The sequence below is a fragment of the Tenrec ecaudatus genome, chromosome 18 (assembly GCF_050624435.1).
Source record: "Tenrec ecaudatus isolate mTenEca1 chromosome 18, mTenEca1.hap1, whole genome shotgun sequence".
In the NCBI taxonomy this organism is placed as follows: domain Eukaryota; kingdom Metazoa; phylum Chordata; class Mammalia; order Afrosoricida; family Tenrecidae; genus Tenrec; species Tenrec ecaudatus.
The window spans coordinates 28,826,281-28,837,056 of NC_134547.1; the positions used below are offsets into that span (position 1 = coordinate 28,826,281).

Consider the following 10,776-nt stretch of genomic DNA (forward strand, 5'->3'; position numbering starts at 1 on the left):
GGCACGCTGCTGGGCAGACGCGGAACACGGGGGACACTCGTCCTCTACGCCGCCCCAGGAGGCCCGGGATCGAGCCCGTGGGGCGCCACGTGGCTGGGGAGACCAGCAGCCCCGAACCCCTTTCCTGTCAGCTATGAGCTCGTAGGCTGAGAGGAGGCCAAGAGGCACCGGGCCCTGTCCGCTGCGCGCCTCCACTACCCCCACTCCAGCTCCCCGGACCCAGCGCCTGCACCGTAAAGTCCGCCCGGTAGGGGTCTCCCAGTGAGAGCTCAGACTTGGGGGCACGGGCACGGGGACTCCGGGCGCCAGCGTCCTCGACGCCCCCGCGCCCGCCGCCGTCGGCGCCCACCCGAGTGGGAAGTGGGAGTGGAAAACCCTGGCTGCGCACGCCGCCCACCCTCGGCTCTGCGGGGCGCCGGTCCACCTTCCCTTGCTCCACCTGGAGACGGCCGTCTCGGAGCCCCGTTCGCAGCCCAGCAGGGTCTGCCGGGGCCACTGCCAGCCCGGCTCGCAGGAAACCAATGGCAGCACAGCTGGCCAACCCTCGCGCAGGGCCTGGAAAAGGGGATGCGCGAGAAAAACGTTTCCAGCCCAGGCGGATCTACAGACCCGACCTCCCAGCGTCCCGGCGGCGGCCGCCCCCGCTTCCCTCCCCTCCGCTCGCCCTGCGGGGTCCTAGTGCCCAGTGCTGAGGACGTTGGGACCCTGGCGTCCGCCGAGGGGTGCAGCGGGCCGCGGGGATCCCACGCGGAATCGGTGGGCTCCGAGGTCCAAGAGCGAAGGCGCACCCGCCGCTCCCTGGCCCACTTCCTCCGGCCTCCCCGCCGCTAGCTAAGCCGGGCGGCGCGTCCCCATCAGTCCCCCTGCCCACACCCGGCTCCGTGCCACCTCCTCCCAGGGCGCTCTGGCGCCACGGTAGCCCAGAGACCGATCGTCACCCTCCACTATTCCCCCCCATCACGACCCAACCGCGCGCGGCCTCTGGGTGCTCCCAGGCTCTCGGGCCGTTGGCTGGAAGTGAGTGCCTTGGAGAGGCGAACAGAGGGGGCGCCCGCTACCAACCACGTGTGCGCGGGGGTGGGTGACAGCAGGGTCCGGAGTCCGGCACAGCGCGGCCCGCAACGGTTTGGCTGCGGGCCCGGGGGCGGTGGGCGTTGCATGGCAACCTTTCCTCCCCAGCGCGGCGTTCAGGCCCCGCTCGCCGCCCGCCGCCCTCCGCGCTCCGGCGCTAAGACCCAGGAGGCGCCGCGCTCGCCTCCTAGAGGGCGACTGCCGCCTGGGTATAAATGCGGGCCTCGCACGGGCCGGGCCATTCGCGATCTGGAGAAGCGCGGGCGCGAGCGAGCGACCAGGGCTCCGGGTGGGCGGCTGCGGTAGCGGCGCCCCGCGCAGGCTGGAGGCCGCAGAGGCTCGCCATGCCAGGAGGCCTCTAGCTCCCCGATGGAGTCAGCCGACTTCTACGAGGCGGAGCCGCGGCCCCCGATGAGCAGCCACCTCCCCAGTGCCCCGCGCGCGCCCAGCCTTGCCGCCTTCGGCTTTCCGCGGGGCGCGGGCCACGCGCAGCCCCTCGCCCCACCTGCCGCCCCGGAGCCGCTGGGCGGCATCTGCGAGCACGAGACGTCGATCGACATCAGCGCCTACATTGACCCGGCCGCCTTCAACGACGAGTTCCTGGCCGACCTGTTCCAGCACAGCCGGCAGCAGGAGAAGGCCAAGGCGGCCGCGGGCGGCGGCGGCGACTTCGACTACTCGGGTGCGTCCGCGGGCTCCGGCGGCGCCGCCATGCCCGGCGGGGCGCACGGTCCCCCTCCGGGCTACGGCTGCGCGGCGGCCGGCTACCTGGACGGCAGGCTGGAGCCGCTGTACGAGCGCGTCGGGGCTCCGGCGCTGCGGCCGCTGGTGATCAAGCAGGAGCCCCGCGAAGAGGACGAGGCCAAGCAGCTGGCGTTGGCCGGCCTCTTCCCTTACCAGTCACCGCCGCCGCCGCCGCCGCACCAGCACCCGTCGTCCGCGCACCTGGCCGCCCCACACCTGCAGTTCCAGATCGCGCACTGCGGGCAGACCACCATGCACCTGCAACCCGGCCACCCCACGCCGCCGCCCACGCCCGTGCCCAGCCCGCACCCAGCGCCCGCGCTCGGGGCCGCCGGCCTGTCGGGCCCCGGCAGCGCGCTCAAAGGGCTGGCGACCGCTCACCCAGACCTCCGCGGGGGAAGCGGCGGCGCGGGCAAGGCCAAGAAGTCGGTGGACAAGAACAGCAACGAATATCGGGTGCGGCGGGAGCGCAACAACATCGCGGTGCGCAAGAGCCGCGACAAAGCCAAGCAGCGCAACGTGGAGACGCAGCAGAAGGTGCTGGAGCTGACCAGTGACAATGACCGCCTGCGCAAGCGGGTGGAACAGCTGAGCCGCGAACTGGACACGCTGCGAGGCATCTTCCGCCAGCTACCCGAAAGCTCTCTGGTCAAGGCCATGGGCAACTGCGCATGAGGCTCTGCGGCGGGATTGCCCTGGGCCGGCCTCTGGAGGGGCCCCGGGAAGTGGTTTCGGGTCGCCGAATTTTGAAAGCCTGGCGGTTCCTTCCCCCACCCCCACCCCACCCTCGGCGCACCACCTCCCTTCCTCGGAGCTGGACTTGGTGCCTCTGAGATAAAGGGTCAGGCAGCGGGTCTCTGGGCCAGGGGAGCAAGCGGCATGAGGGCTCGACCTGGGAGCTCAGAGATTCTAGTATTAAGGAGTAACCTTGTGCCTTGGAAATGCAAACTCCTGCTCCACTTCCTACCAAGTAGGGGGAGCAAATTTGTGCCTTGCCATTTTATTTAGAAGGCTCCTGCCTCCTTCCCCCAGGTTGCAGCAGGCCTCCTGGAGCGAAGGAGGGTTGGAGAACTACCCAGGAGGAAAGTTTAGGTAGCTGAGCCCACCAGGCCGGTTCCTCAGCCCTCCTCCTTTCAGGGAAAGAGACTTCAGGACTTGGGCTTTGAACCCTGGGGGCCCTCCCCTGTGCATCCAGGAAGAAGAGCCCATCCAATTCCTTGTCTGTGTAGCCAAACCTGCCACAGACGGGGCCTCCCTTATCAGACTCACTTGGGGGTCACTAAGTGGTAACTAGAAGCAGGCCCCCACCCCCAAGTCAGACCAGAAAGCCTGGTGGCAGGTTATCCGTAAGGAAGCATGCCTTGGAAGAACGGAAGCAGAGGCCTTGCCCGAGGCTGGGGGAGCTAGCCTCGTCTGTACTGTATGCCACCAGCTTGCAACCGAACACGAAGCCCAATCACTTCATCCCTGAGGGACCGGAGCTATGAGAACATTTCCAGATATTTTTGCTTTATCAGCTGAGATCAACACTTGTATCTGGCTTCACCAAGTCCCAGCAGTGCCTTGTGCTGTGTGAATGTGTATGCCTCCACCGAACCACCATTGTTTTTGTTGTATTTTGTTTTCTTTTGAGGTTTTGCTCAGATACTTGCCAAAATGAGACTCTTCATCAGCACTGTGGGTGAGAGGCTGGTGCCCTATTTCCTCTCGGTTTGGGATTGCTTTCACTCCCGAGGGACCAAGGAAGTGAGGAGGCTTCCCCTGCTGCATCCCCTTTAGCGGTGGTGGGCCGGGGTCCCCTCCGGCCCAGGCTGCCAACAGGCATGGCCCCCAGAGGCCCTCATCTGGAAAGGAAGAGGCTTCCAGCCACCAGGCAGCGGGGAACTCGAGTGGGCAAAACAGTTTGAGTCTTTTCTTGTTGGGAGATGACAGAGTTTCGTGCTAAGGGTTTTATGTATTATATCTATAATATAAGCATATCAAAGTGATTGCTGGTGTCTTTAAAAAGAAAAAAGAGAGATTGAAGCTACTCTCATGGTTTGTGGTGAGCCTGGTCGCAGTTGAGTGTTCTCAAAGCATCTGTTCTGGGGGAGGGCCTGGCTTCTGTCAGCTCTCCTCCCCATCTGGAGCTCCTTTCCACCTTAGAGATGGATTTTCCCAAAAGGCAGGTGGATGGCAGGAGGAAGGCAAGGCTCCAAGCTGAGAATGCCCAGAACCCCAGAGAGTTAGTCTTTTGGGGGTATGTGACTGGGTGGGTGGACCCTTGGTGTGACTTCTCATCTGCCCCTAGGAAAAGAGGGGCTGCCCGAGACTTCCATGGCTACTGGGGGACTCAGCAGGCCTGGCCCAAGAAGCTCCAGGACTGCTTGGTCACACTTGCTTCCAAGTCACTTCCAGTTCCGCTGAATAGCACTGCCTTTCCCTCCAACAGGATGCAAGGCAGGGAGGGAGGGAAAGGTGGGACCCTCTCCACTTTCCCTGGGCCCTGGGCCTCCAGAATCACCTCTCTACCCTACCTCCACACCTGCTCCACTCCGCCCACCCTAGGAATGGGGCGCCTCCAGAATGGCCACCCCTAGAACCTTGACCCCTGTTCCCAGCTGGAACCAAGCAGGAGACATACCTGATGCTACCTCACCTCTGGTGGAGACAGGTAGAGCCCTACACTACCACCCCACTTCCACCCCCGTCACCACCACCACCCCATCCTCTCTCAGAGGGAAAAAGCCCCTCCCTTTTTGTTTTCATCACGGGGTTTGTGGGCCATGTCAATGTGCACGGAAACCTTTTCAAGAAATCTTCAAGAAATTACAGATTCTTTGTCAGTTCCACTGACCTGCTTTGTGTGATTAACAGGGGCCACCTGACCCCCACTCCTCCTCCCCTCACTAGCCTCCTCCCCACCTCCTCACCCAAGGCTGCCCTTGGCAGAGGACAGGCTCAGTGAGGAGGCGGCAGCCTGCCCTCCCGCCCTGGGAACCAAGGCAGCCAGGGGCAGGCCACAGCTTGCTAGGCGCCCAGCAAACCCTCTCTGAGTTCAGCATCAATTCCAGTTTTTCTTGTTTGAGGGGGCTGATCCTCCAGCTTCCCCCTAGAACAAGTCCCAGGATGGGTGGAGGAGGGGCTGCCTCCCTTCTCCGCCTCCCTCTTCAGGGGGCTCCTCCTTGTCTGCAGATCTGGAGGTCCAGGTGATACAACTTCATCCAGCCCTAGGAGAGGGTGTGTGTGTGCGTGGTGGGGGGTGTCCTTCGGTGTGTGTGTGGGGGGCGGGGTTTGGACAGACTTGCCTGTGGGGTCTGGGGGGGGAGGACTTTGTGTAGCTGTGGGTCAAACGTGCCAGGGCACGAGGGGTGTCCAGGAAAAGCCTTCTCTCCCTTGAAACCACCAGTCTCCTGACTGCAGTCTTAGAGGAAACCATCCCAAGAGCACCCCAAGTATTCACTGCATGCCCAGAGTGTGTCCAGGCCTGTGCCAACGATGGCTCACCCCTCGAACACCACCAAGGCTCAGGCCTGCTCACCGAGCGCCTGCCCCCTGTGGGCCGAAGATGCAGTGAGAGTGTGGCCTGCGTGGTAAGGGAAAGCGCCATGTATGAGCAGGTGCCACCAGGGAAGGCTTCCTGGAGGCTGCAGCATTGACTCGACCCAGGGAGACTGGTCCCTCCCGAATTTACCCCTGCCAAGAGGCTTTGGCATGGCACAAGAGGTAGCCCCTGAGAGAAGCGTCCACACTTCTCTCCTGGGTCATCCCAAGCCAAGGCACTCCAGTATGACTACTCAGGGAAGCGAGTGAGGCAGCTCCATGTAGCCTGCCGCCTCCTTATGCTCCCCACCTGTCACAGATGTCATCCTTATCTCCCAGATCTCCTGGGAATCCACGAGCTTGGGGTTTGGCCCTGACACCTGTGATGAGCCACCCGAGATGGGGAGGAGTGTCCACCCCACCCAGGTCTCCCGCCCTCTCCTTCCCTGGAACCTGCCAGACTTCCTTCATGGGTGGCAGCCGAGGTCAAGGAGGAATTGAAATCCTGACCTTGCTCCATCACGGGGGTCCTTCCTGGCAGAGAACACCCAAGCCTTCCACAGAAGCAGGGCGGGAAGGTCTCACTTGCTTCCCTGTGCCAGCAGATGCTGCAGGGTGGGGGCAGAGGAACTGGGTGGGGTGGGGGCGCCAACTTTGCTTTGCTTTTCTTTCACTCGCACCTTTGGTGCCAACTCAGTCCCTTTCCTCATCTCTCTGTGCCACCCCACCAGTCATTCCACCACCCAACGCCCCACATGAATGGCATAGGGAAGATACAAAACCCACTATCAAAGCCTCCTAGCCCCACCCAACCCAGAGCAGTTTAAAAGCCAGATGGAATCTCTGGGAAAGAGCATTAATAGCTCAATCTGTGAAGGCTGGCAGGGCCAAGGAACCTGGGACCTGGGTGTACAGGGCTTGGGGTGCCTAAGCATGGCTCTGAGGACTGTCTGGGGACTCTCCTCTCTGCCCGTGTCCCTGAAGGAAGTGTGGAGGCCCACCTAAGATGGACTAAAGATACAAAGATGTTTCTCTTACTGTCATCAATTCCAAGTCCAGGCTGGGAACTGATATGTTGAACAAGCATCTGCTGTGATTCTTGCTGCATTTCACCTTTGCTCTCTTGTTGTCCCCACTTCCATCTTCACCCCATGCTCCCCACCCACTCAGGTGTCTACCTGATCCTGGAGCCAAATGAAAGGAGATTGCTTCATGTCTTGTGTATCTTGGCCTTCAGCTGAACTTGGCCCCGACGAAACCCTAGGATAGACCAGGGATGGCTTACCCAATAAGCAAGACGAGCATGTGCTTGGAGCATTAGCAAAACAGGAACCCCAGTTATCAGAAACAAAGACCCATAGATGCCAAGCAGGCAGGACACAGAGAATTGAAGCACTGCAGTGGAAGAGAGGGAACTGATGGGCCGCTAAATGAAGCTGACACCAGCTCTAGTACGTGACAATGTGCCAGCCAGAACCAACGTTTACACCGGATCACAAAAGCTCCCTTCAACGTCACTTTGTGGACAACACTCTCCATGCCTCATTCCCCCCCCCCCCTTCCTCATAATTGGAGTTCCTTATTTCAGTAGATCTCTTGGGAGAATGCTATTTCTTTCTAGTAAACAAGAAGTGGGGTGGGTAATACTGTCTAACACTACCTAAAAATAAAATATAATAATTTGTTGCAGAGGTATATCAACAGAAAACGGCTAGAAATCCAAGCTGGGTTCACAAGAGATGTGGGTTGAGGGCTATTACTGCTGGTGTCAGATATATCTTAACTAAAAGCAGAGAATACCAGAAATCTGTTTGCCTGTGTCTTATTGACCATGCAAAAGCATTCGGTTCTGCAGATGGTAACAGATTCTGGACAACACTGAGAAGAACGGGAAGGGCAGAACACTTGGTTGTGCTCCTGCATATTGTCCAAGAGTCACTCCAACAGGAGGCAAGGACGCGGCATGGTTTAAAAATCAATGGGCGGGAGGGTTAGGGTTGTACCTTTCACCAGACTTATTCAATCTGTAGGCTGAGGAAACAATCCAAGAAGCAGTGTTCTATATGGAGGATTGGCAGAAGGCTCGCTAACAACCAGCACGCTGCCCAGGACCCAACTTTTCTGGCTGAAAGTGAAAAAGACTTGAAGCACTTAATGATGAATATCAAAGATGATGACCTTTCATGTGGATTAGATTTTAATGTAAAGAAAACAAAAGTCCAATTAGCAACAGTTTAGTAAACAGATTTAAAGGTCCAAGCAGTCGAGGATTTTATTTCACGTGGAGCTACAGTCAACACCTATGGAAGCAGCCGTCAAGAAGTCTAATAACATACTTCGTGGGGGAAATCTGCAAAATGCTTCTTTAAGGTGTTAGCAGGTGAAGATGTCGACAGATGAACCCCTCGGGACCAGTGCTGAGAGCGGTGATACCAGGAAGGTGGAGGGAGGGTGGGGTGGAAAGGGGGACCTCCTCCCTGGGGGATGGACAACAGTAAAGTGGGTGAAGGGAGACGTCGGGCAGTGTAAGATATGATGAAATAGTAATAATTTATAAATTATCAAGGGTTCACGAGGGAGGAGGGAGTAGGGATGGAGGGAGAAAAATGAAAAATGAGGAGCTGATTCCAAGAACTCAAGTGAAAAGCAAATGTTTTAAGAATGATGAGGGTAATGAATGTACAAATGTGCTTTACACAGTGGATGGATGTATGGATTGTGATAAGAGTTGTATGATCCCCCAATAAAATTATTAAAAAAATAAAAAGTAAAGATGTCACTTTTAGGCCTAAGGTGCACCTGACACAAGCCATGGTATCTTCAGTCACTTCATATGTATGCGAATAAGAAAGACCAAAGAGGAAGTGATGCATTTGAACTCTGATGCTGGTGAAGAATATTGAAAGAACCACAGACTGCCAAAGGAAGAGACCAATTGGTCTTGGGAGTAGTACAGCCAGAATGCTTCTTAGAACTGAGGATTCCTTCTTGAAGGGTCTCGGGAGGAGATGAGTCAGTCAGGATGCAGTGTAGCAACAATGAGACATACAACTTTCCTCTAGTTCCTAAATGCTTCCTCTCCCCACCCCCACTCCCACTATCATGATCCCAATTCTACCTTGCAAACCCGGCTAGACCAGAGGATGGACACTAGTACAGATAGGAACTGGAAACACAGGGAATCCAGGGCAGATGATACCTTCAGGTCCAGTGGTGTGAGTGGCGATACTGGGAGGGCGGAGGGAGGGTGGGTTGGAAAGGAGGAACCTATTACAAGGATCTATATGTGACCTCCTCCCTGGGGGACGGACAACAGAAAAGTGGGTGAAGGGAGACGTCAGACAGGGCAAGATATTACAAAATAATAATTTAGAAATTATCAAAGGTTCATGAGGGAGAGGGGAGCGGGGAGGGAGGGGGAAAATGAACTGATGCCAGGGACTTAAGTGGAGAGCAAAGGTTTTGAGAATGCTGAGGGTAACAAATGTACAAATGTGCTTTGCTCAATGAATGTATGTATGCATTGTGATAAGAGTTGTATGAGCCCCCAATAAAATGATTTTAAAGAACCAAACAAGAATTCTCGTAGGAGCTGATACCAAGGGCTCAAGCAGAAAGCAAGTGTTTTGAGAATGATGAGGGCAACATATGTACAAATGTGCTTGACACTATGGATGGATGGATGAATTGCAATAAGCCCCCAATAAAATGATTTAAATAAATAAATAAAAGGGACAGAATGTTTATCCAAAAAAGGAGAAGAAAAAGTGAGGATGGTGAGACTTTGGACGTGTTGTCAAGAGAAACCAGTCCCTGGAAAAGGACAGCATGTTTGGTAAAGCAGCAGGGAATTGAAAAAGAGGAAGACTTTTGACAAGACGATTGACACAGTGGCTGCCTCAATGCGCTCGAACACTTGTGAAGATGTCACAGGCCTGGGCAGTGTTTTCCTCTGGGTCACACTGAGTTGAGAGTAACTGAATGGCACCTAACAACAACAATAATAGGAAAGCTGGACAGTGAGTAAGTAAGGTCACCAAAGAATGGATGCCTTTGAAATAGGGGGTTGGCAAAGACCATTGACTAGACCGTGCTTTGCCAGGAGAATGAAAAATCTGTTTTAGAAGAATACAGCCAAAATACTTCTTGGAATCAAGGAAGACAAGACTTCACCTCACGTATTTCAGACCTGTTTTCAGGAGTCCCTGGGGAAGGGTATTGTGCTTGGTAAAGCAGAGGGTGAGCAAAAGAGAAGACTGTCCATGAGATGAATCGAAACAGTGGGTACAGTACTGGGCACAGCAGTGACTGTGGGAACGCTGCAGGACCAGGCAGTGTTTCCTTCCGTCGCACATTGGGTTACTATGAGGTGGACCCTACCCAACAGCCCCTAACAATGTATATTTAAAAAATATTTTTTTCTGGTCATTACAATTTCTTTATGACATCTTTTCATGTGTTTGTTTATAACTATGGCATTGATTATGAAATAGGTATCAAAGTTAAAGTACAAAGGGGGTTCAAAACTCATGGAAAATGGAATTAATAGATAATGGAATTTTCCACAAACTTTTTAAGTCTCTGAAAGTAAAATTGGTGAAAGTCAGTATTTTTTTTTTGTTGTGGGAGTACAACAGAATCTTATATTGAGTGTTGAAACAATTAAGTTCACAAATTCATTTTCCGATTACAGATTATATGGAGTATTCTTTGTGGAGAAAGGGTACTATGTAGTAAAAATCTTAGTACCTCACAGCAACTAAAAATTATATAATCCCATTCATCTTATTTCACTAAAATGGCATATCACACTTTCGCTTTCCATCATTAATATTTCTGCCACATTCAAAAAGAAGTTGCATCACAGATAGCTAACACACACATATGCATACATACATATATTTAACTCATATGAGTGAAGAGAAAAAACAGGAGTGACCAGAAATACATGAGTGAACAGAAGGGAGAACACAGAGATCCGCACATTCAATACTATGTGTTCAAGACTTGCCATGGGAGGCTGTACATTGGTACATGTGAGGGCTGGAGGTACAGGGAGTCCAGGGTGGATGATGCCTTCAGGACCAAGGGTGTGAGGGACGATGCTGGGAGAGTGGAGGTGAGTGGGTTGGGGGGGGGGACTGATTACAAGGATCCACATGTGACCTCTTCCCTGGGAGAGGGACGGCAGAGAAGGGGGGAAGGGAGACTCCGGATAGGGCAAGATATGACAAAATAACGAGGTATAAATTACCAAGGGCACATGAGGGAGGGGGGAAAGGGGAGGGAGGGGAAAAAAAAAAGAGGACCTGATGCAGGGGGCTTGGGTGGAGAGCAAATGCCTTGAGAATGATTGGGGCAGGGAATGTATGGATGTGCTTTATACAATTGATGTATGTATATGTATGGATGGTGATAAGAGTTGTATGGGTCCCTAAT

General features: G+C 55.1%; 1 protein-coding gene across 1 annotated transcript; it reads left to right on the forward strand.

Annotated features, from left to right (window-relative positions):
• Positions 1 to 1,326: 1,326 nt before the first annotated feature.
• CEBPA (CCAAT enhancer binding protein alpha) lies at positions 1,327 to 3,803 on the forward strand. The gene has a single exon (XM_075537191.1). It carries the CDS (start codon positions 1,441 to 1,443, stop codon positions 2,488 to 2,490), a length of 1,050 nt encoding a protein of 349 aa, XP_075393306.1. The 5' UTR covers positions 1,327 to 1,440; the 3' UTR covers positions 2,491 to 3,803.
• The last annotated feature ends 6,973 nt before the right edge of the window (positions 3,804 to 10,776 follow it).

Coding starts and splice junctions, on each gene's coding strand:
- CEBPA (XM_075537191.1), top strand. CDS start 1,441: ATGGAGTCAGCCGACTTCTACGAGGCGGAGCCGCGGCCCCCGATGAGC.